Below are 24269 nucleotides of genomic sequence, written 5' to 3' on the forward strand. Positions count from 1 at the left end.
CTGCCCAGGCTCCAGAGGAGGCTCTTTCATCGCAGAGCTGGATGGGGGAGGGGGTGGGGCTGTCTTCTGAACATCCAGGTGGAAGCCCGGAGGCCAGGTACCCCGGAAAGGGGCCCCCAAACTTGACCCTGCTTGCCAGTCTCTAAGATTTAGGGTTCCAGATACCTTCGTGGACTCCCCTAGAGCCCTACCCCTCACGCCCTCTCAGTGCAAGGTCACAACGCGGTGCCCCCTCTACCTCCCGCGCTGCTCCTTTCTGCCACTTTTCCCTCCTCCTTCCCAAGTCTTTTCCGTCCCAGTCCAGGGCTCGCGGCCTGTGCCTCTGCAAACACCCCCCGCCCCTCCAATCGGGCAGCACTCCGAGGGGAGGGGCCGGAGGCCCCCCTCCTCGACTGTGGTCGGAGGGGGCAGCGCCGCAGCCCCCGATGGGAGGGGGGAGGACAGGGGCCGACTCCGCGCCCCGCCCGATCAGGCCACTCGGCACACTGGGAGTGGGGGGCAGGAAGCCGGGCTAGCTGAGAGGGGGTCCGGGCCGGGCAGGTGCGGGCTCTGGCGGGGCCGGGGCGGGCTCCGGGGGCGGGGTCTCAGGTTACAGCCCCGCGGGGGGCCGGGGGCGGCCCGCGGTTTGGGCCAGTTCACCAGCCTCCAGTGGGGCCCGGCGCATATAACGGGCGCCGCGGCGGGGAGAAGACGCAGAGCGCCGCTGGGCTGCCGGGTCTCCTGCCTCCTCCTCCTGCTCCTCGGGCCTCCTGCATGAGGGCGCGGTGAGACCCGCACCCACGCCGTGCTCGTGCCGCCTCGCTGCGCTCCGCTCGGCCGGCCCCGCCAGGCCCCGCGGTGAGCCATGATGCGCCTCGGGGCTCCCCAGACGCTGGTGCTGCTGACGCTGCTCGTCGCCGCTGTCCTTCGGTGTCACGGCCAGGATGTCCGTAAGTCGCCCAAGTCCCTGCTTGCCGCCCTTCCGTGCTGTCCCTCCGCATCCTCCTAGTCGGTCCCTGCTGCTCTGAAGCCCGCGGGTCCGGGTTAGAGCGGCCCCTGGGGTCACAGTGAGCCGAGACTTGGGCGCAGGGTGCTCAGGAGCTCGCCGAGTGGAGGTCTGCATGGCAGCGGCTCTGTCCCGAGTCCTCCAAGCGGGTTACGATTAGAGGCATTTGCAGGTCCCTACTCTGCCTCGGAATATTAAATAAGCAAAGTGTCGGGTTGGAGAGGCTTGCGCACAGATTTAAGCGCGCTCTTTTTCACCAGTTTGATAATTAGGAGCACACGCACACATCTCGCCTCCTCGAAGCACTCAGAGTTCAGCAAAACAGGTCGTGGCCCATCGTTCTTAGAAGTAGGAAAGAAAGGACTGGCGAAGGAGCAAGCCGGCGCCAAGGGGTGGACCTTGCAGTCGTGTCCAGGGGTTGGTCGCTGGGGGGTTCAAAGAGGAGGCAGACAAAGGAGATGCTCTGAAACTGGTGGGCTGAAATCCGAGGCCACAAAGAAAGGCTTCGGAGAGGCGCTCTGCGACCTCAGCGCGGTTCCCTCCCCCTCCGGGCTGGCCCGGAGCAAGGTGCAGCCCTCTTTCGCCTCTCGGCTTTCCCTGAAACTTCCCAGAAGAGAGGCCATCTGAAAGGTGATAACATTCCAATCAGACCGTGCTTTTCAAACGCCCCTGGAAATAGCGCCCCCTCTCCGCGGTCTTCCCCCCTAACCCCCCGAGGTATTACAATGAGTTACTTTTCTGTTTCTGAAACTCACTGAGCCAGGCTGCGTGTGTGTGTGTGTGTGTGTGTGTGTGTGTGTACGGTTGGTCGATTGCTGTAACTATTCCAACCCAATATCGTTAGAGATAGATGGCAGTTTTACAATCTGGTTCAAAGGCGGTTGGGACCGCACCATGCCATGGCCTCCTTCCGCAAAGTCCTTCAGTCTGGGATTATATTCAGGACAAACGAAGCCTGGAAAGTGTATTAGGTAGAGAGACTTTTTTTCCACGTGTTTGGGCACGTTTCCGACGGCTGGGATTCCAGCCCTGTCTTTGTATGTTACAGATTGTAAATCAATCGCAGGGCAACCTTTTTTTGGGGGGAGGGGGGAATCAAAGTCCCTCGAGGAGGCTCTGTGCTGTCTCGTCTACCACCGGGCTGTCCACAGAGATGGTTCTTTAAGGCTGCGGGCCTGGGAGGACTTTCCGCTCATTAGAGCGGCTGACCCAGGCGGGGCAGGACTGGGGCAGGACTGGAGCCCGCTGCGCAGCCGCAGGAAGCCTGGGGCAGGAGATCCTGGCCAGGTGGTTGGGTGGTGCGCTAAGTAAGTTGGCGGTGCGCTCTGGGGCACCTGTTGGAATACGGTGTCTGTACGGTGTCATGTAAATGGAGGACTGATTATATTTTGTCCTAAATTTACATGAACACACTCACAAAGCTGTTTTCTTGATTGACATCTGCTTTGGCGCACAAAGGAATTAGCTAGGTGACCGTAAAATAATTCCCAAATTCTCCACCTGGTATTGGAGGCGCTCACTTAAGTGGCAGAGCTCTCTCACCGCCGCCGCTTCCTCGAGAGGGAGTGAATTCCACAGTTTTGTGGGCCCAGCTCTTCCAGTCGCTGCTTCTCCTCCCCAGGGAGAGTGCATCCTAGTAGCTGATTTTGCGCCCCGGAGTATCCCAGCTCCATAACCCCATCCCCTATGGTCGGCGGACCTAAATATTTGACAGGGGGAAAGGCGCAGTCGGCGTGAACGTCAGGAATGTCAGAAACCTGGAGCTCAGGCACGCCCCTCCTCCCCATCTTTCCAAGAGTTTGAGAAACTTATTGGCAGTGGCGTCTTTGACCCACATCTGCATTTCACAACCCTCGCCTCCGAAAGTGCTCCTCGGCTAGGGGGAGAGACCTCAATCCTCCTTTGTGAGGCTTGTTTGCGTTGGGAGATTGGCAGCGATGGCTTCCAGATGGGGCTGAAACGCTGCCCGTATTTATTTAAACTGGTTCCTTGCGGAGACCTGTGAATCGGGCTCTGTGTGCGCTCGAGAAAAGCCCCATTCATGCGAGGCGAGGTCCGGTGGGTTCCCTCGGATTCCCCGACACCCTCTCCCACAATGCCCCCCTGTGCCCGCCCGCCGCCACCTCCCGGACTCCAGCCCTGCGCAATTCGGCGGCGGAGCGAAGCAGTTCCCCGAAAGAGGTAACTTTTTAATTGGCCTGCTACAAAGAATCACTTATACGGCGCTGCGGTAATGAGCGGAACCCGATCGGGCGCGCCGGGATGCTATCGGCAGCCGTTTGGAACAGCAATTATGGTGGTGCTGGGCTCCTCCGTCCACACCTAGGGGATCCGGTTACGGTGCTGGCTCCTTTCTGGGGCAGTCATTTAATCCCACTTTTCACCCTCCCAGTGTCTGTGGGCGAGCCATGTCCAGAGCCGCCTCCACAAAGAGTCACCCAGCGGCTCTCACACCCAGCGCCGCCTGGCCCCGCCCCTGCGCCCGCGCATCCCGGTTGCCTTGCCAAGCGAAATTCGATCCGCATTGGGGGTGCACCTCCCTCTGCCAGCATTTCCCCCTCTTTGCATTCTGGGCCTTCTTAGGTGAGAGTGGGCTCTTCCTTAGTCCGGACCAGAGACCATTACCCTCTCCTCCTTCCCCTTCCCCGCAGCGCCAGCAATTTTAGGGGTGGGTGTGTCCCAGCGGCTTTGGGATGCCCTCCCCTCCTCCTGATTGTCTTGCCTAAAGGCGGAGAGGATTTCTTCTAGTGGAAAAGAAGAAAAGAGGTTTATCTTTAGATTTTCAGAGTCTGCTTAAAGAGCAGGGGGCAGGCCCGGTTCGGTCTCCGCCCACCTGGTTTGTGGCTCTTTCCTATTATTCATCCCCTGCAGTTGCCATTGCTTTGGGGATTTTGATGAGAAAAACAGCGCTGGGCGCTCCCTAGCGCGTGGTGCGGGCTCTTCAGCCCTTGGCGCTCTCTGAGCGCTCTTGTCAGCACAGGTTTCATTTGCAGGGTGGATGCCAGATGGCAGGACGCTGTGGAAGGGACTAGTCCCTCCCATTCCTGGTCTGCATTCTTAGCCCAGGCCAGGCCCTCACCGGTTAATCTTAGCCCAGGCCCAGCATTCAAAGCCCCCTGCCCTGCAGATTGGGGTGTTGCCTACAGATGGAGGCAGGGCTTCTCCAGGGAGGGCTACAGCAGAGGTCAGCACTGGGAGCCCTCTGGCCCTGCTTGCCTCCCAGGACATTTTATTAGCCCGCTTGGGTCCAAGTGTATTGTTTGAATGGGCCTCTCCTCCTCCCCAAATTGGCCCTAATCCTAATATAGTTTAAAGAATGGGACAAGATCCTAATTCTAATAGCTCCTTCTTTCAGCTGCTCCATCCCATGTCCACAGTGGGAACCTGGCTGTTTATAGATTCTAATTTTTGTGGGTAGAATTTTCTACATGTCTTCTGACTATTAGCTATCAGTGATATTTAGCGAATCCCGACATTCGGAGGGGAAGGCGGAAAAAGAAGGCCTCTGTTCCTGTGCTGGGGGGAGGGTGTCTCCCTTTCCCCCTCCCGTCTACCTGCACAGTCCTTGAGTTCCCATTCAGAGTCTCATCTCGTCCTGCTCCCACTCTAATTTGCCGCTGCCCCCCCCCACTGCCCCCATCATCAGGGCTCATACTAGAGGTAGGAAGAGAAGATAGTACTGCACAGTCGGTACACTGTTCCCCCTCCTGCCTTCGTTGCTGGCTCAGGATTTTCACTGGTGAATAGACAGCATAGTGCAAGGCACACAATCAATATTTGTTGAGTACATGGAAGAATGAATGATGTCTTAGAAAAATAATTTTCAAGTTCTTTATGTTTGGGTGGCCCGAGGCCACATACTTCAGCCTTCGAATGATGTCAAGTTGACTGCAACCTCTTTGTCTTTTTCTCTTCTGACTCCCACCCCCTCCTTCCCTTTGCTCTTTGCTTCTCCTGCTCCACCCTTGGTGCAGAGAAGGCTGGCAGCTGTGTGCAGGATGGGCAGAGGTATAATGATAAGGATGTGTGGAAGCCCGAGCCCTGCCGGATCTGTGTCTGTGACACTGGGACCGTCCTCTGCGACGACATAATCTGTGAAGACATGAAAGACTGCCTCAGCCCCGAGACCCCCTTCGGAGAGTGCTGCCCCATCTGCTCAACTGACCTCGCCACTGCCAGTGGTCGTAATTTATTTATTTCCTGTTCCACATAAATAAATTACTTGCAGGTGCAGCAACTGCCTTCCCATGGATGCTGGTCATCTCTGCAGAGCCGAGGGGCTGGTTATCCATGGGACCCCAGCAGCTGAGGCTGAAAGGAAAGGCCACTTCTCACTTGCAGGTTGAAACTTGAGTGAGCCTCCGACATTAGAGGGTCCTTCCTTACCTCCAAAATATGTGCTTCCCAGACACATGGAAGGACAGATGTGATGCCACAAAGTGCCTCTGGAATATCCCTGCAAAATATTAGAGCCACACTGGAGATCGAATATTCCATCTGGCCAAGCCACAGATTAATCCCTCCTTCTCCTCAGGAGACCTCTAAAGACAGGGTCTTCAGTGAGGAGAAGCCTCTGCTGGCCGCGGAGACAGAGGGCAGCCTCCGTCTGTGAGACGGGAACATCAATGGCAGATTCCACTTGTTTCTCCCTCTTGGAGGGGACTGCCAGTTCAGAGGCACATTAGTAAGAGAAGGAGGAGCGGGGCTCTGGGAGTCCAAGTGGTGAAGGTGGAGATGGGGCTGGGACTGCGTCCTGTGCCTGCACTCTGGTGGGCAGTTAACTCCCAGCTAGAATCAGTGCAGGCGGATGATGCGAGCGCAGGTGACCTCCCCAGCACTCCATTACCTGCCCTGTCTCCCTGCAGAGGGATGGGGACCCACGTCCAGGCCTCGTGGATGGCCTCACGGTTCCCCTTCTGTTCAGGTAGAAAAGAACTTGAAAGGAAGTGAGAGGTTGCCTTTCCTTAACACGTCACCAACCCTGGGGAGCTGCTTGGGGAAGCTGCTTTTAGGTCCCAGATTCCCAGATCATTTCTGAGGGGGCCTCTGAGTGAAGTGTTGGTTGCCTTTATTGTTGCTGTTATAAAGGGCAAGAGGTCACTGGCTTGGGGTGGCACTGGCTGCAATGCCCTTATAACGCCTATGCCCTGCTGTTTTTGTTTTCTTGTGCTTGCTTCAAGGAGACCCAGCCTGAATGTAAGACCTTTTTAACTACCTAACTTTCTCTGGGAGGGCTTGTGCGGGAAGAGCTTCCGACGTGGTGGGGGAAAGAAGAGACTGAACCTACTGCTTTCGGGGCTTTCTGGGTGGCTGATTAGACCTTGAGCTCTTCGTTTTCTCTTTTCACTGGCCCCGCTCCATTCTCTTGCATGCTGGCTGCTTTTTGAATAACAAAGTCTGGGTCATTTCTGTTCCTCATGGGACCTCAGCAACCCCGGGACCCCAGTAGCTCTAACACCCCAGCAGAGGGTTCAGTGGAGGAACAGGAAGCTGCCTCCTTCCTTGGTTGTGTCCTTCTTTGGGTTTGATTCCGTAAAGAGTGTTCGGGTGACAAGAACTCGTACTTCTCTATCTCACAAGTCTTACATTCTCCTTCTCTATTTTCTCCACTTGCAGGGCAACCAGGACCAAAGGTGAGGTTTTCTTCTTTTTTGCGTTTGCCTTTCTAGTTCCTTCTTCAGGAGCAATGCTGTGCTCACGCAGCCTGTCCCTTTTTAGATGTCAGCAGAGGTCTGTTTCAGAGGGCACCTTGGGCAGGATTTTGTGTTCGGGGCTTGGTGGGCTTGCTCTGCTCTATCCTGAGACTGTGTCATGTTTTAGGGACAGAAAGGAGAACCTGGAGACATCAAGGATGTAAGTACAAATTATTCCCATGCCATGTGGCTCCTATTGCTCTCACTGGGCCATTTTCTTGTGGTCCCCTCTAACTTGCCATTCTGTGGGTCTCTCTCTCACAGATTGTAGGACCCAAAGGACCCCCTGGGCCTCAGGTAAGAAAGGGAGAAAGCCATTCCTCTGCCCCTTCCTCAAGTTACTGGTCTGCAAGCCCTGGTCCTGCTGTGATCTCAACATTTCTTCACCTTCAGGGACCTGCCGGTGAACAAGGACCCAGAGGTGATCGTGGCGACAAAGGTGAAAAAGTGAGTAGAGAAACAATGCTGCCAGCCCTCTAAGGCCCCCTACGTGCCTGGCTACCACCTCAAGGGCAGCCAGTGGACAGAGGTCTCTTGCACTAACACTGCTTCACACTGGTGCTTTTTTCTCTTTCTGCCAAGGGTGCCCCTGGACCTCGTGGCAGAGATGGAGAGCCTGGGACCCCTGGAAATCCTGGCCCCCCGGGCCCCCCTGGCCCCCCTGGTCCCCCTGGCCTTGGTGGAGTGAGTATCCTTATATCCCCTTTCTTTAGGATGTCCCTCCCGAAATGTGGCTTCTAAATTGCTACTCACACTTACCTGGCTGGCTCCCAGGGCTGCCAGCAGTGTGTACACAGCCTGCCCATGGGCCTCTCCCCCGGCCTGTAATTTAGTGGAATCACATATTAGGCATGAGACGGTGGCACTAAGGGTTGACTTTTTTCACTCACTGGATTTCTGCAAAGAAAGTCTCCAGTTACCTGGCTCCCCGGCGTCTGTGCTGTGTGGTCAGTTCTTGGGAGTGGGTGTGGGGGCTGGGGGAGAGGATGACTGGGCACTTGTACTTCCCTGGAAGAAGGGTGACCACTGTCCTTGGAAGACATTTCTTCTTGGTCCTTGCCAAGTACATTCCAAGCCACTATTCATTCTCATGAAAGAACCCCACTGAGTGAAGGTGTGTGGCTAAAGTCATTTTTGGAATCAAACCAATCAACAAATTATATTATTGCCCAGTTTCTTCAGGTTTGCCATTTTGATGCTGGCTATGTTTTAAATGTTTAAACTTTAAACTCACTGATGCCTACTACGTCCCTTGCTAAAATATTTCAAGACCTTGATTTTAGTCTTTTGCTGGGCATTAAAGTCTTGGTGGTGGTGGTGGTGGGGAACCACCTTTAAAAGTGACGTTTTAGTCATATTTTTCAATATATGTTAGCATATTTAATATTTTAGAATTAAAAATAACAATTTTATCAAATGCAATGCAAATAACTAATACTCTTCCAAATAATGCTTAATCTTCCAGGAAAATTATTATGCCACTGTCATCTAAAAACACATCTCCAAAATGTTTTTCAGGAACCACTTGTAATTCTGATCAATGCTAGGTTAATCTCCAAAAATTAAGAGTTTATCTAACTAGGGTTTTCTACCCGGAAATAGCTTACCTAGCCAAGTAGGAAAAAACTAGGGCCACTCAAGCTCCTAATGTTGTTGGGTTTATTTGTAGAACTTTGCCGCCCAGATGGCTGGAGGATTTGATGAGAAGGCTGGTGGCGCCCAGATGGGAGTAATGCAAGGACCAATGGTAAGAGAAGACACCGGTTCTTGGCAGCCAAAATGGCAGGAGGCAGCCCTTAGCAGAGCCAGAGACTCTGTCAACCTCACTTTTCAGATAATTGCTTAGAGCAGCTCTTCTCCATCCGTTATGTAACCTCCCATTTAGTTAGCCCAAAGCATTTGGTGTTTAATGGCCATGGATGCCAGTTTTAATGATGTGCTGGGGCAGCTAAGAAGAATGAGGATGGAGAGATGCATATAGGCCGATCTGTTAGAAGGCCAGTTGCTATTGCTTTTGGAATGAGAACTGAAGAATGCAGACAGCAGCCACTGTTCTCCGCATCCACAAGACTTCCAGCAGGAAATCTCAGCCCTGCAGCTCCGACTTGGCACAGGCTAAATGAAACTCAGACGTTAGTAAACATGGCTGCTGTCCAGGAGAAAGTGAGGCCAGCTTCTCTGTCCAAATGGTGCCTATAAATAAAAATGGATTGTTGCGTGGGGAGTGGGAAATGAGAGGGAGCAGCCACTGTAGGCCCCCTGCCCACAGAGTAGCTCCTTGTCCTTTGTCTGTGCTGCTGGCCGGAAGGAGGTGGCACCCTGGAGGCCTCTGGGGAAGCAATTCCAGGGAACCTCCTCGTTTTCTGTCCCCATGCAGGGCCCCATGGGACCGCGAGGACCTCCAGGCCCCGCTGGTGCTCCCGTAAGTACTGTGTCTTTTCTTCTCCGGGACAGCGCAGCTGCTTTCAAGCCCTCTGTCGGTTTGTGGGGGTCAACCTTGGGTTCTCAACGTTACCTTTTAGGGACCTCAAGGATTTCAAGGCAACCCTGGTGAACCTGGGGAACCCGGCGTCTCAGTGAGTACCAACGCGGGCCCTCCTCCTGGGGAATCTCCCAGATGTACCGCTCAGACTCCAGTCCTGTCACCGCCCCTTCCCACACTCTGCCCTGGGCTTTCCCACAGCGGAGGGCTCAGAGGAGATACAGGTGTCACTTCTTAACTATGAGGGACTCTGACAGAGAACCAGGGTGCCAAGGACCACCAGGGACCCTGTCCTAGCTGTCCCCTTTGGCCCATCGTTGGCCGAGCTGTCTGCTGCCTCCCATGGGGATCTGCTCTGCACCTTTGCTCTCTCTGAGCACAAAGTGAGGTTTTCCTATCTTCCTTCCTTAGAGGGGAACTAGCTTCCAAAACTACAGTCTCAAAACTTTGTCCACTGATTCGTTGTCTTCCCCCTTCAACCACCTCTTAAACACTCTTCCTTTGCAGGGTCCCATGGGTCCCCGTGGTCCTCCAGGCCCCCCTGGAAAGCCTGGTGATGATGTGAGTATTTCTGAGTGGCTGCCTCTGTGAAAGGCTTGGAGGGTGTGTGCTGGGCAGTGATGGGCTTGGCTCTGGGTGGGAGCACCCAAAAGGGTGAGACTGGTCAGTCAGAGTCTGGGACCCTGTCTGCTGTCTACACTCCTGCTTGCAACTTAGCTTTCAAGTGCCCCAGGGACTGCTGTGGACTCACTGGGAAGGGAAATAATTAAAACATCATTAGCTCCAGGAAGGGAAATTGAGAAACAAGAGAAGGGAGAGGGAGAACACCAGGGGAAAAGATACAGAGAAGAAAAAACAAAGAAAGAAATGTTCAACAACCCAACATTATCTTAATTGTAAATGAGTTCAGACTAGCTCAGCCTGAGTCAGGATGTCTACAAAGGATGCAAACACAGTGAAGAGACAGAGGTGGCCCTTGAGCTATGCTTACGATTGGCATTAGCGAGCCAAGCCTCCCCAGGTTAGGGACGCGAGCCCTGGCAGCAGAGCTCCGAAGGGCAGAGAGAGAGCCCCCCAGGGGAAGTGGAGACTGGCAGGGATGGAGGAGCTTGCCCACCCAACATGTAGCTGTCCCCAAGAATCCTGTGACCTGGGAAAGGCCTTTAGGGCAGTCTGGAAAGTGAAGGAGGTGAGGGAGATGAGCAAGAAGGCGGGTGAAGGATGGAGGGCTGAGAGGAGAGACGCTGTCTGGACTGTGCCCCTCATGCCACCGTGTCTCCGAAGAAGCTGAGGTGCATCTCTTCCTGCAGGGTGAAGCTGGAAAGCCTGGAAAATCTGGTGAAAGAGGCCCTCCTGGCCCTCAGGTGAAGCCCCACCTTCCCCAGCCTCAAACCTTCCTTTTTGCTCATCCCGCTCAGTTAGCTCACTTCCAAAATGAAATTCCAGCCATCCCACATGTATCACACCTTCATGCTGATGATCATGCCCATGATCCTAACATGGGTCCTTGGGGGAGGCCGGGCAGCTGTTGTTTCTACCTACTTTGCATGAGATGGGGTGAGGCAGGTGAGGGGGTTCTGGGATTTACTGAAAGAACATCTAAGTGCGGGCTTCTCCCCTGCTCCCTGGTGGTTGAGGCAGTGGCTCTAAAGGCTGTCTAGCAGCTCGGGCAGCCTTCACCAGGCTCCTCTGCTCTGTGCCCTGACATCTCCTCTTTGGATTCAGGGTGCTCGTGGCTTCCCAGGAACCCCAGGACTTCCTGGTGTCAAAGGTCACAGAGTAAGTATCGTGGGTGAGGGTGTTGGAAGGAAGGGATTGCTCTGGGGGAGAGAAAAGCATGTGGGGACATGTGTATGTCTTCCTATCTGGGTTCCCCAGAAGTGTGATCGATGTTTCCTCTTGTCCCCTAGGGCTACCCAGGCCTGGATGGTGCTAAGGGCGAAGCTGGTGCTCCGGGTGTGAAGGTGAGGACCAGGAAGCTCTCTGGGACAGGGCATGCAGGGAGGTGATGGAGTCTTTCTTCCCAGTCAAGGAGACACTGTTGAGCTAGTGGAGTCAGGATGTCAGACAGCGTTGGTTGGGAGCACGCAGTCCTGTATCCTGACGGACGAAGCATGCTCAGGGGTTGTCCCTCACAGAACTGAGGCTTGGGGGTGTCAGTGCGAGGCGAGGTGACCAGAGCTTTCAGCCTCTTCCTTGGGAGTTTTCCGGGGTGGGGGGCAGTGGGGTCCCAGTCAGTGACCATGTGCATCTTTTTTCCAGGGCGAGAGTGGCTCCCCTGGTGAGAATGGTTCTCCGGGCCCCATGGTGAGTATGAGCATCCCCCCTGCAGGGCCCCAGACACTCTGAGACACCTCATCCAGCCCAGCAGAGGCCCGTCCATAAATAACAGTGTTTCTGTTGTGCAAAGTAGATATTCAATTCTGTAGACTGATCTACATTATGAGCAAAAAGCAAACTGTATTCAATAGATGATTTGGCCAAGGCTTCACGAACTGTTCCTTGAAATAGCCTTCACACAGTTTGTGTGCTTGAAGTTTTAAACATTCTGTTTAGGAGGCCAGTTGTGCCTGTAACCAGGATCCTGATCAGTAACAGGAGTGCCTGCATGTTATTCTGGGCAGACAGACCTTTGGTGTGCTAGGACTCCTGGTGGAGGCGGGGAGGCGCCCACACCTTTGCCTGCTGGGTGCCTGCATGCTTCCTCCCCACGGTGTCTGGGAAGGGCCTGCAGGTAGAAGTGATGGCCCATAGTGTTGTTGAGTCAACTCACGCTGTGTTGTTGTGGTGTGTGTTCTAGGGTCCCCGTGGCCTGCCTGGTGAGAGAGGACGGACTGGCCCTGCAGGCGCCGTGGTGAGTGATTGACAAGGCCCAAAGCCAGCATCTGCTCCGCACTTTAGAGTTTACGAGGCACTTTCACATGGAGTAACTCACTTGACTCTCAAAACGACCCTGTGAGGGGTAGATTACCATCATCCCTCAGGGTGCACTCCGATCTGCCATCACAAATTCCCAGGCTGGATCTGCTCAGTTGGAGCAGGGGGCGGGCCCTGGGAAGGTGGTGGCGAGGACAGGACTCTCTCTTAAACAGTCTGGTTTATTTGGGCAATCCCCTCAACAGCACATACCCACTCCCCGGCCAATCCGGTTTGAATTTACGGACAGAGTTAAGCTGGCTACAGTGCGGGGCTACTTTTATTCCCGTGGTTACTCAGATGATGCCCTAGAAAGTGTAGCTGCTGTTACTGTGGCATGACACCAGTGGCCGGGCCGCCGTGTCACGGGCACCTCCTCTGTGCAAGGCCTTACATGCTTGCCTCATCTGATCCTCCCCCAGATCCTGTGAGTGGATTCTGTTCTTCTCCCCATTTTAGAGAAGAAGAAACCGAGGCACAGAAAGGTTAAATAGCTTAAGACAGTGCTTGGCAGCCTCAGACTTTGGTGGCCTCTTGTAAATGCGGGCAAGGAGAAGCGAGGGGATTTGCAACCGGAGGGTGCAGGTGCTTAGCTCTGATCCCGTGGCAGCAGAGGCCCTTGTAGGCACTCAGTCAGGCGAGTGGTACGATGAAAGCCGTGTTTAAGAAAGATTATGCTTTCTGTTGACTTCATGCCCCGGCCACCCACACACTGTGGCCCCTCCTCGCCGGTCCTCGCAGGGCTGGCCAAAGTAAACCAGCTTCACCCAGTTGTGCTGTTTTCCAGATAATATATCTGTTTGGCAGAAATTGCTCTCAAAAGCAGATCAGTGAAGTAACCGGCAGCCACGACCCCCATTTGTCACCCAGAGCTGCTGAAGTGCCTTGTCCCAGGGTCACTTTGTGTGAGGGGATTAGAGAGTGCTGAGCCTGCCAAGAAACACCGCTGTTTCTCCAGATTAGCAGGGCCTGGCTTGTGGCTTTCTGGTCAGGCCCAGAGCCATGGTGGCTGCCCCTGTGTGGGGCAAAGGCAAGCTGTACCCCCTGCCCTGTTTTCCCTCCTCCCTGGGCACAGTGGGCCCTGCTTCCTGGTCCACCTTTCTGGTTCTGGCCCCCATGGTAGTCAAGCCAGCAGGATGTGCATAGGATTTGGCGTAGAAGGTTGACAACGTCACATAGCTCCACATGCAGGCCTGGCGGCAAGGCTGGGCCAGGGACTGGGCTGGGTTGGCCTCTGCCTGCTGCAGTCATGTGCCCCCCCCCCCCCCGCCCCGCCTTTGGGCCAGACTGTGTCTTCCCCGGGGCTTGCTGCAGGGAGAGCCTCAGAGGCCACCCCAGCTCTGGCCTCTCGGAGCCTCACCAGGTGTTCCCCTCTGCTCATGCCCAGTCCGGGCCTCTCCTTTGGCTGAGCCCTGGAGGGAGGGTGCCCCAGAGCTTCCAGAAGCAGCCAGGGCAGCCCAGAAGGCGCTCGGGCCAATGCTGAGGCTTAATGTTCCCTCTGACATTTTTCTAAGTCTTCTCTTGCTTTCCTGCGTAAAGCCAGTCGGGAGAAATGGAGCACAGCCAGGAAGAAGCGTTGAGTCTCATTTAAAACATGAGCTCCCCCTAAAGCATCCTTCTTCTGCAGCTGCCGCAGAGAGGCAGAGGCAAGTGGGCGGGGAAAGGTTACCTTTGGCCCTCCTAGTCCCCTGCCAAGGACCAGGTGCTGGGCCCAGCTCAGCCTAGCCTAATGGGGCCTGGAGTTTGGGTGAAAGTTTCCTGGGCTCTGCAGGGCCTTGAAAGATACACTGAGGGGTGCTCACCACAAACCCAGGAAAACCCTCAAAGTGCAGGTCCTAGAGAGAGAGAGAGAGAGAGAGAGAGAGAGAGAGAGACAGCCTTCCCTGTCTGTAAAGGAGCCTCGGGGGCACAAGCTCGGATGTGGTCCTCGGGTTCTGCTGGTACCTTCTGGGCGGACATCCTGTGAGCATCTTAGTGTCCTTGGGAGCAGGGAGGGAGGGGCCGGAGTACAGAGGCAGCTGGAGTCAACCCCGGGGAGGCCTTGACCAAGCCTGCATCAGGGAGGTTCCCCAAGCCCTGGAAGCCTGCCTGCTATGCGCGGGCAGGAGGATCCCAGTCAAGGTTGCTCCTCGGCTATTTCATTTTCCTTTGGCTCGGTTCTCTGAATCTTTAAATGGTAACTTGGCCTTGAAGGTGGGGATATTTGAGATCGACACTGAAGTTTAAGAAATGATGGGGCCCTGGCTGGTGTGGCTCAGTGCTAGAGCCTCGGCCTGCGCATTGAAGGGCCAAGGGTTCAATTCCCGGTCAAGGGCACTTACCTGGTTTATTCCCTCCTCCTTCCCCCGCCGAGTTGGGGCCCATTCAGGAGGCAACTAATCACCAATCAATATGTCTCTCTCTCATGGATGTTTCTCTCTCCTCCCTCCCTTCCACTCTCTCTGAAAATCAATGAAAAAATATCCTCGAGTGAGGATTAAACAACAACAACAACAACAACAAAAGAAACAATGGCACAGCTGGCCAATGACCCAAGCTCTATTTAAACTGAGAACGAGCATTCACGCAGCCACCATGGAGGGGGGCCCAGGCTGCTCCCTCCCATGGGGCTGTCCCACAGTTCCCCTTTGCTCATGCCCAGCCCAGGCCTCTCCTCTGTCCGAGGTTCTCACATCGTAACTCGCAAGCCTCATGCTCAGCCCTGGGACACCCAGGCACAGCGTTGGCCCCAGTGTCTGTGTGGGTGGGCTGTGGGCAGGGAGGGACTGAGGTGGCACTTCTCACAATGTCTGCTTCCTTCTCCTTGCTCACAGGGTGCCCGGGGCAACGACGGTCAACCAGGCCCTGCAGGGCCTCCGGTGAGTTCATTTCATCCTCGGCAGGTGTGGTCTTGAGGCCCCTTCAGCAGCCCCCTGAGTCTCAGTGCTGTTTGGTGTAAGCACAGCCTTCTCCCGGAGGAGGAGGAATTGGTGCAGGATGCTCGAGCTTGTTGATAACAAGCTTTAAAGAAATGGTTTGCTTTTCTCAGTGACCTTCTCAACAGTTTTTTGAGGAGGGCTAGAGAAAGAGCTGGGAGGATTGTCTGCTTCTCACCAGTCTTGCTTTGCCGTCTGAAGCCAGGCCTGGGGACACTTGGCAGGGGGGACAGTTTTCATCCAGGGACTTTTTAGCCACAATGGATGTAGAGCCACGTCAGTACAAAGGTGGGAAGGAGTGGGAAGTGTGGGGGTCGCTCACTCTGGGGTCTGCAGAGATTCCGCCCAGACACGGGATTCACCTCTTACCCCCTTCCTTCCTCCAGGGTCCCGTGGGTCCTGCTGGCGGTCCTGGCTTCCCTGGGGCTCCCGGTGCCAAGGTGCGTGCCCTGGTGGTTGAGTTGGGAACCCCTTTCCCCACATCCTTTGCTGATTGCCTCCTGGACAATCCCCTTCCCTTCTGAGGAATGTCTCCCACCCCGCCACTGCTCTCCAAGGAAAAGAGCCGGGCGTTTTGCAGAGTCACCAGCTAGAAGGGAGAGTGAGATGGAAGGATAAGGAGCTGGAAATACTACAGTTACAGCTTCAGAGAGGGGAAGACCAAGAAAGGTGGAGAGATGCTGGGGACCTGGGAGGGAGCAGAAGACCAGGGATGGAAGGAAAGAAGGCAAAGCTCATCTGTTTCTGGACCCAGAAGAGAGTTGGAGGGACGTGGACAGGGGCTGGGACCCGGTTCCATGCTTCCCTCTCCCGGCTTCATCGGCTTCATGGGGCGGGGGTTGGCTCTTCTGAGCCCTGTGAATTGAGTCCTTCCGAGGATTAATAGAGGCCAGTGGAAGGCCAGCCAGCGCAGGGAAAGGCCCCTGTGGCACAGCAGGAATTCCAGTGCACACGTCCCTGGGAATTCTCCCTGTCACAGGCAGGAGATGAATAAGGAGCCTCCGTGTGGTCACTGGCATCAGGTTGCTTTTAGCTCCTGGGGGTTTCCATGGCAACCAGACAGTGTCTGAGGCCCTGGGAGCGAGTGAAGGAGACCCATTGTGAAGAGGGACAGCGGAAGGTGAGGGGGCCTGACTTTTAGAAAATAATAATTACAAAAGTGAGCAAGAATGTTCTGAGAAGAAACCCGAGGAGGCCCTGCCTTCCCTGCAGGTCAGCAGCCCTCCCCAGGGACTGCCTTCCAGGGCCCAGATCGCACCAGCTGCAGCTTTGAGGAAAAAATGAAAGTAAAAGCAGAAGCCACTTTGGGGGTGGGGACTACCAGAAGCCAGGGAGAACTGGACCATAGTCACAGCAGGGAAGAGCAGAGTGGGCGCTGTCCTAGCTCGCATTGGCCCTGGCATTCTGGCTCAATTCTAATGGCCGGCCCCGAGCCTGGGGTAGCGAGCCGTGTCCTCACATCAGCCAGTACCAGTGGAGCAGTGCCCTCAGCTGCCGTGGCCCAGGGCCTCCATCCTCTCAGTAACCGAGAAAAATAGGTGGAGGGGGAGATAGAGGTACCTGCCAGTCTCAGCCCTGCGTCCGTCATTCCCCACACTGGGATGGCGGGACCCCCGGCACAGGCTTTCCCATGGGTGCTGATGGGACCCCCACGGCACCCATTGCTGTAGCATGTAACTGTGCATTTGCTTCTGGTGGTTCACAGATTCCAGGGGAGATGGAGAAGGAGGCAGGGGGAGGAAGTCACCGGGCCAGAGAGCTCAGTCGGGTGGCCCCACGTGCTCACGCGCAGGGTGGATGCACATGGCTGGCTCAGCTTTTTAGTGCAGGCCTACAGCTGGTCCTACACTGTCACTGGTCCTCGAGAGGTCTGCGAGCCCTGTCTTCTCATCCCATCCCTCCGTCTCTCCCAGGGTGAAGCTGGTCCCACTGGTGCTCGTGGTCCTGAAGGCGCTCAAGGTCCTCGCGGTGAACCTGGCACTCCTGGGTCCCCCGGGCCGGCTGGTGCCTCTGTAAGTGCAGCCTCTCTTTGGCCTGAAGGGCCTGGGGTCTGTGGCCCTGACACTTGACTCTGTGCTTCGCTGTGAGGGAAACTTTACTCTGACCCGATGCTTGTCCCCCACCCCCACCTCTACCGACCAGTCTCCCTCCAGCCCCCGTCCCATCCTTGCGGCATCAGCAGGACAGTGCCTGGAAAGGGCAGCTGCTGGCCCAGCCCAGGGACCCGCGGCCTGGGAGGGTTGGGAAGGCTGGGGTTTGTGCTTTGCTGATTATTTTGTGGTGACCACGTCCCTTTTTCAGGGCAACCCCGGAACCGATGGAATTCCTGGAGCCAAAGGATCTGCTGTGAGTGTTGCCTTTGGACTTGGCTCCTTCAGGTGGGGTTGGTCCCCCCTCACATCCTCTCCTGATGCCTCTCTCTTCTCCTCACACTGACAGGGTGCTCCTGGCATTGCTGGTGCTCCCGGCTTCCCTGGGCCCCGGGGTCCTCCTGGCCCTCAAGGGGCAACTGGTCCTTTGGGCCCGAAAGGTCAGACGGTAAGAGCCTGGAGTGAACCCCAAGTCCCACTGACACCCTGCATCAAACCCCACCCTCCCTCCTTCCCACACACGCACTGATGTCCTTGGGTGGGCACCTTTAAGGGTCTCTGGAGGTGGGGGCAGGGTCCACGGGGAGAACCCAGGGTGAACCTGCCTCTCTCTCTGTCAAGGGTGAGCCTGGTATTGCTGGCTTCAAAGGCGAACAAGGCCCCAAGGGAGAAACTGTGAGTATCTGCCCATCAGTCCTGTCTTTCCACACTGCTGCTCTCGGGGTGGGGTGGGGGACCCAGGGCCACCCCCCACCCACTGCCCACCACCTCTGTAGCCCCGCCCCTCACCCGGGAGCTCTCAGGCTGTGCCCAGAGGAGGGCATGTAACAGGGCTGCAGCTGCAGCTCTCGTCTTTGACTTGGCCACTGTGAACAGTTTGAACGTACGCCCTCTGACTCCCCTGGGCCACTTCTGCTCTTCCACCATGATCCTTTATGGCCCAAGTCCCCCAGCCCTGAGACAATGATCACGGCCACTTTCTTCATGCGCCGGTCGGTGCTTGCACAGGGCCAGGTGAGGGCTCACCCTGTTTCTCCTTTGTGTTGGTTTTCAGGGCCCTGCAGGCCCCCAGGGAGCCCCTGGTCCCGCTGGTGAAGAAGGCAAAAGAGGTGCCCGTGGAGAGCCTGGTGGTGCTGGGCCCATCGGCCCCCCTGGAGAAAGAGTAAGTGGGCCAGGAGTCCCCACTTTCACTGGGGTGTGACCCGAGAGGGAAGTCAAGTCCTTGTGGCTCTGTGTTCTCGCCGAGTCCTGTGACCTTCTGAATATCAGGCCCCTCTTTCCTCTACCCACCGCCCTCGGGATAGGGCTCCTTTCTCCTTTTTTGTGTCCCCCACCCCAGGATGACATGAAATAGTTTGAGCTCCTTCCCAGACAGGTGGAGATAGGCCCAAGAAATTAATCTTTCAGAATCTTGCAAACTGTAGCTACTGCTCCATAGAAACTGTGGTTGGAGGGATGGACCCTGGAGCCTGGCTAGTCTCTCTGCAGCCACGGTGGTTCAGGGCCCATCCAACTCACTGCTTTTCCTCTCCACTTCTTCCTAGGGTGCTCCTGGCAACCGTGGTTTCCCTGGTCAAGATGGTCTGGCCGGTCCCAAGGTGAGTCAGGGAAGAAGGGCTGGGGTCCCTTCCTGCATCCCTCGTATAATGGCCTCCCGCTGACGCCCTGCCTCCTCTTGCGTAGGGAGCCCCTGGAGAGCGAGGGCCCAGTGGCCTTGCTGGACCCAAGGGAGCCAACGGTGACCCTGGCCGTCCCGGAGAGCCTGGCCTTCCTGGAGCTCGGGTAAGTACTGAGCTGCTTTTGCCGTCGGCCCTTCCCCACGTGTTCCCTTCAACCTGGTGCTGCCAGGATGGGGAGGTCCCGGGACCTGCTCTGACACCCACCTTCCTCTCTCTCCTAAACAAAGGGTCTCACTGGCCGTCCTGGTGATGCTGGTCCTCAAGGCAAAGTTGGTCCTTCTGTAAGTCCATCATCGGGTGTGTTGGGAGGGGTGGGGTATCCCCGGGGAAGCAGGTGGGAAGAGAGGCAGGAGTTTGGGTGGGAGCAGCCTGTGGATTTTGAGAATTGGGGAGGGGGCAGACGGTAGGTAGGTACTGGGGTCAGGTGTGGCCTGTGCAGTGTCTGTGAGCTCTGGAAATGTCACCCCCTTGTGCACGTGGGCCACTCCTTGAGGGAGGACAAAGCCTGGTATGCACTTTCAGACACAAAACTTCTAAGCTAAACAGGGCCTTGTCACCGAGGGATCCACTGCGTGGTGTGGGCTGCTGGTCGCAACCTCGGTCAATCCCACATGTTATGTCTGGCTGGTGCCTAGTCCTGGGCCTGCTACACAGTAGGCACTTAGTAGTGTTGGATGGAGGAATGTGTCTGTTCTGAGAACGGTGTCCTCTCTTTCAGGGAGCCCCTGGTGAAGACGGTCGCCCTGGGCCTCCAGGTCCTCAGGGGGCTCGTGGGCAGCCTGGTGTCATGGGTTTCCCTGGCCCCAAAGGTGCCAATGTAAGTAACAATCTGCCCTTCCGTTTCCTTCCACGTGGTGCTCCCTCCCTCCCTGGGGAGAGAGGGCTGGCTCCTGAATAGAGTTAACTGAAGGGCAGGGCTGAGCAGGGTCCCTGGTGCCTCAGGCAGCTGGGGCCTTCATGGCCTGCAGGAGTGCATGCCACCCGGGCACACCCAGGGCTCCTCAAGCCCTGAGACTGCTCAGCCATGGCATCGCTCCATGGGCAGTGCTCGCAGTTCATGCCTCTGGGTGTAAGAGAAGCTGCTTGATTCTCGGCTCTAGCCTTTGCTGTCCATCGGGCCCCAAGCCCCAGGCTCCGCAGCCTGCTCTCCCCTCCACTCCCACCCAAGCCCTCCACCTCACAGCCCCGCGTTTGCTCCTCCAGGGCGAGCCTGGGAAAGCTGGTGAGAAAGGACTGCCCGGTGCTCCTGGTCTGAGAGTGAGTACCTGCCCCAGTGCCCTGCCTTGGTGTTGGCTGAACACCCATGAGGGAGAGGATCCCTTCGGCATGCTCCTGGGACCCCTCATGAGCAGGGGCCTTCCTGTGGCCGAGCCCATCTGCTCTGGGCCCTTTGGGAGTCCCCACAGGGGGACTTCTGGTTGCTGTCAGTCAGCAGCCCAGGGAGACAGACTGAGGGAACAGGAGGGGCCAGGGAAGGAGGGGAGGGAAAAGGTGGACACAGGGTTCCAGGTGTGGGATAGTGGAGGGTGGAAACTCTGGGCCACACTGTACCTGTCCAGGGCTGGGGTCTGTGGAACTGAAGGAGCGTGTCATCACATCACCCTTCTCTCTCCTCTAGGGTCTTCCTGGCAAGGATGGTGAGACAGGTGCTGCAGGCCCCCCTGGACCCGCTGTAAGTACCTGCCCAGCTATTCAGGTGGCCCTGTGGGATGGCGGCGGGGAGGCAGGGAACCTCAGGCCACTCAGTAATGGAACTGACAGATGTGGATCTGGGCTAACCCTGAGCCGAGGTGGGGTATCCCACCCTGAGGAGGCAGTGTGGACCCCACCCTGGTTGTCCTTGGGAACAGCGAGGCCTACAGGCAGCACACCTTGCCTGCGCTGTGCAGGAAGGAGTCTGTCTTGCCCTCCCATGGCGGCCCCAGGGCGCTAGCTGAGGCTCTCAGAACTCGGGAGCGCTGGCTCAGCTCATCGCTGTTTCCTCCATAGGGACCTTCAGGTGAACGAGGCGAGCAGGGTGCTCCGGGACCATCTGGCTTCCAGGTAGGCAGCTGAACCAGGCTTTCTCTGCAGTCCCCCTCCACACCAGAGCTCAGTGGGCAGCAGCAGGCCCCGGGGATGGAGGCCCACCCACTCAAGGGGACCAGGGAAATGAGGTTTCCCTGCAGGGCCTCCCGGAAGGATGTGGGCAGCAAACTGGCCCCTTTGCTAATGCTTGTCACCTTGGCTTCTAGGGACTTCCTGGCCCTCCCGGTCCCCCAGGTGAAGGTGGAAAACCAGGTGACCAGGTGAGTCTGGGGCTCTTCAAATCTGCAACCTGTTCAGATGGGCAGATCTCTTCTGATGTCCAAGAGACAAGGGCAGGCGGGCACGAGGAGCCCCTGAGGCCCGGGATATCTGGGGCCACATCGAGCTCTGAGATGACAGTCTGAGCTCAGGGGTGGGATGCTCAGCCAGGACTCGGACATAAAAGTTTCCAGGCTTTCAACCACCCTTCTTGTTCTGCAGGGCGTTCCTGGCGAAGCTGGAGCCCCCGGCCTCGTGGGTCCCAGAGTGAGTGTCCTGCTGACCACTCCTGATGGCATCCTTGGGCCTGCCTCTCCCTGTGCAGCCTGCGAGGCCTCCCAGCAGTACAGCTGCCTGGAGTTCTGGGCTCCCCCTCTGCTCCCCACTTCCCTGCTTCTCCTGGGCCTCCACCCCATCTCTTTTGCCTAATTGCTCCTTGGTGTCTCTGTCACAGGGTGAACGAGGTTTCCCAGGTGAACGTGGCTCTCCTGGTGCCCAGGGCCTCCAGGGAGCCCGTGGCCTCCCCGGCACTCCCGGCACTGATGGTCCCAAAGTAAGTGAGGCTGGTCCTGCCCGCAGGGTCCTCTGGGCTGGCCTGGGAGGCCTGCTGAGGGTGGAAGAGGAAGGGAGGGAGGGAGGAGTGGGAGATGAAGGAGAAAGGAGGTCTGGGCAGAGGAAGAAGAGAAGGAAAGGGGCATCTGGGCACTGGGGTCCCGGGGGAGGCGCTGCCCACCACACACTCCTTCTCTCCCCCTCCCCCTAGGGTGCATCTGGCCCGGCTGGCCCCCCTGGGGCTCAGGGCCCTCCAGGTCTTCAGGGCATGCCCGGTGAGAGGGGAGCAGCTGGTATTTCTGGGCCCAAGGGAGACAGGGTAAGTACCAGTGCCTCCCCCAAATCCATGCTCCGTGGCCCCCACACTCACTCCCTGTCCCACAGAACCCAGGGGTGAGGTTCCCAGCTACCTGTCTTGAGGGACTTGGAAACCCCCCCTCCAAAGTCTCTGTGTGCCTTTTAGTGACATCCTCCCCCCACCCTTCCCTCCATCTCACTCCTGTCACTCACCCTTAGGCCCCAGCAAATCCCTCTTGGCCAGAGTCTGAGCTCTCCCTGGAGCCCCATTCAGGGTGACACTGAGCTGGCAAAGGGCTTCTTGGAATGACCCCTGACCCCTGAGGTGGCCCGTTTTCTCTATCCCACAGGGTGATGTTGGCGAGAAAGGCCCAGAGGGAGCCCCTGGGAAGGATGGTGGACGAGTAAGTGAATGCTGGGGGCTGGGTGGGGACAGATGCAGGGGACCCTATAGGTCCCCAGCCCTGCACGCGGGGATGAGGGGCCATGTATATGTGCAGTCCCTTGTCCTATCTCAGCTGTCTGGGCTGGGCAACCACCGGGACTTCCTGTCAAAACTGGGAGCCACAGGGTGAGAGGGAGTTCTGGGGCCATCAGGTGTGGGGTCCCAGAGTCCCTGTTGGGCTCCACGTCCCAGACCACCTCTCCCTGCCTTCCTCACCTCTGCCTTTTCTCTCCCCAGGGTCTGACAGGTCCCATTGGCCCCCCTGGTCCGGCTGGTGCCAACGGTGAGAAGGTGAGTCCTGGCTCCCTTCCCCCATCGAGCCTTCTCATATCTTGCCAAGGACTGTCATTTCTTCTCCTCACCCATCAGTTGCCACCCTCCTGCCCACCAGGGGCTGGGAGGAGTAAAGGATGTGGGTCTTAGAAGCAAAGTCACTGGCCGTGTGCCCTGTGGAGTGGAGAGGGACTGGGGGGGAAATGCACCCAGCGAGGGCCCTGAAGATGCACAGGTGTGGTGGCTGAAGCAACAGGAGAAAGACTGTGGGGAGGGGGAACCCAGAGCCCCTGTCCATCCTCAGGACTTCCTGGATGCAATTTGCTCTCAAAGGGCCCCCCTCTGACCTCTCCCCCTTCCACCCTTAGGGAGAAGTTGGCCCCCCTGGTCCTGCGGGAACCGCTGGTGCTCGAGGTGCCCCGGTGAGTACCTGCCCCCTGAGCCTGTCTCTGTCCCCAGGCCTCTGGGAGCAAGAGCACCAGCTCTGCCTTAGCCTGGCCCTGCAAGCCCTGGCACTGCCCCTCCCTGCCCTTTGGGCCTGGGGGTGGGAGGAGAGATGAGAAATGAAGGGAGGAGGCATGTCACCCCCAAGATGCGATCAGGGTGGAGGGCTTTTGAGTCACTAGGTCCTCGGACCAAGAGAGGCTCTCCGCCTGGGTCCCTTTATTGAGGACGGAGCCTCCTGAAGCTACTTTCAGATGCCTTCTCTCTGGCGGTTACAGTGCAGGAGGCTGGGCTGGGCCCAAAGGGGCTCTGGGCTCGCAGGAGGGAACAGAGCAGGCAGGCAGTGGGGCCTTACCCACCTCGGCCCCCTCTCTCACAGGGTGAACGTGGAGAGACCGGACCTCCCGGACCCGCTGGATTCGCTGGTCCTCCTGTAAGTGCCCCTATGGACCCTTCCTGCCAGCCCCTCCACTCAGACAGCTCCACATCGGGGACCTGAGGGCACCTCGCAGCCTGTGGGGAGGGAGGGGCAGTTTAAACAAGAAAGAAATGGTCTCGTCCCTCCTCTCCTGTTACATCTCCACACGGGTGCAACAATCCTCAGACCCAACTTTCAGGCCCGGGTGGAAGACACACGCACACATACTCGCTCAGAGTCTCTGGCCCTTTTGGAAGAACCACAAATATTTGGCTTGCCCCTCACGCACTGCTTCCTCCTTCCTGGGACAGGGTGCTGATGGCCAGCCAGGCGCCAAGGGTGAGCAAGGAGAGGCTGGCCAGAAAGGTGACGCTGGTGCCCCAGGGCCGCAGGGCCCCTCTGGAGCTCCTGGGCCTCAGGTGAGCTGTGCCGAGCGCCCCCAGGAACTGTTCCCACCGGGCAGGGGGAGGCGGACAGGCGGACAGGCGGACAGGCGGAGAACGGCTGGGAGGCTGGGGATGCCCCACCTGAGTTTAGGGCCTCCCCCCAGCAGACTGTGGAGCCTGCTGCTGCGTCCCAGGAGGGAAAGGCTGCGGGGGAGAGGAGTTCGTACTTAGGGATAAAGGCTCAAGTAGCTGAATTGGCTTTTATTTTCCTGGGTGTGGGGTGTGTGGTGGGGCTGGGGGGTGGACAGAGTGCAGCTCCGTCTCCCTGAGGGTGCAGAGCCCTGGACAGAGCAGCCAGCCTCCTGAGGTGAGAGGGGTGACGGGGAGAGGTGACTGGCTCTGTGAATG

General features: G+C 57.2%; 1 protein-coding gene across 1 annotated transcript in view; it reads left to right on the forward strand.

Annotated features, from left to right (window-relative positions):
- Positions 1-686: 686 nt before the first annotated feature.
- COL2A1 (collagen type II alpha 1 chain) overlaps positions 687-24269 on the forward strand; it is a 30524-nt gene continuing 6941 nt past the window's right edge. Inside the window, exons 1-39 of the mRNA XM_080659162.1 lie at positions 687-929; positions 4960-5169; positions 6602-6618; positions 6806-6838; positions 6943-6975; positions 7072-7125; positions 7261-7362; positions 8348-8425; positions 9056-9100; positions 9201-9254; positions 9668-9721; positions 10471-10524; positions 10886-10939; positions 11071-11124; positions 11423-11467; positions 11961-12014; positions 14890-14934; positions 15378-15431; positions 16905-17003; positions 17293-17337; positions 17431-17529; positions 17703-17756; positions 18136-18243; positions 18626-18679; positions 18765-18863; positions 18988-19041; positions 19479-19577; positions 19964-20017; positions 20379-20432; positions 20750-20803; positions 20995-21048; positions 21269-21313; positions 21501-21599; positions 21810-21917; positions 22246-22299; positions 22578-22631; positions 22982-23035; positions 23437-23490; positions 23787-23894. Coding sequence (XP_080515288.1) covers positions 845-929; positions 4960-5169; positions 6602-6618; positions 6806-6838; positions 6943-6975; positions 7072-7125; positions 7261-7362; positions 8348-8425; positions 9056-9100; positions 9201-9254; positions 9668-9721; positions 10471-10524; positions 10886-10939; positions 11071-11124; positions 11423-11467; positions 11961-12014; positions 14890-14934; positions 15378-15431; positions 16905-17003; positions 17293-17337; positions 17431-17529; positions 17703-17756; positions 18136-18243; positions 18626-18679; positions 18765-18863; positions 18988-19041; positions 19479-19577; positions 19964-20017; positions 20379-20432; positions 20750-20803; positions 20995-21048; positions 21269-21313; positions 21501-21599; positions 21810-21917; positions 22246-22299; positions 22578-22631; positions 22982-23035; positions 23437-23490; positions 23787-23894 — 2628 coding nt within the window. The 5' untranslated portion in view covers positions 687-844. The remainder of the gene's footprint in view (positions 930-4959; positions 5170-6601; positions 6619-6805; positions 6839-6942; positions 6976-7071; positions 7126-7260; positions 7363-8347; positions 8426-9055; positions 9101-9200; positions 9255-9667; positions 9722-10470; positions 10525-10885; positions 10940-11070; positions 11125-11422; positions 11468-11960; positions 12015-14889; positions 14935-15377; positions 15432-16904; positions 17004-17292; positions 17338-17430; positions 17530-17702; positions 17757-18135; positions 18244-18625; positions 18680-18764; positions 18864-18987; positions 19042-19478; positions 19578-19963; positions 20018-20378; positions 20433-20749; positions 20804-20994; positions 21049-21268; positions 21314-21500; positions 21600-21809; positions 21918-22245; positions 22300-22577; positions 22632-22981; positions 23036-23436; positions 23491-23786; positions 23895-24269) is intronic.

This window comes from Plecotus auritus, assembly GCF_963455305.1.
Source record: "Plecotus auritus genome assembly, chromosome: 3".
NCBI lineage: Eukaryota > Metazoa > Chordata > Mammalia > Chiroptera > Vespertilionidae > Plecotus > Plecotus auritus.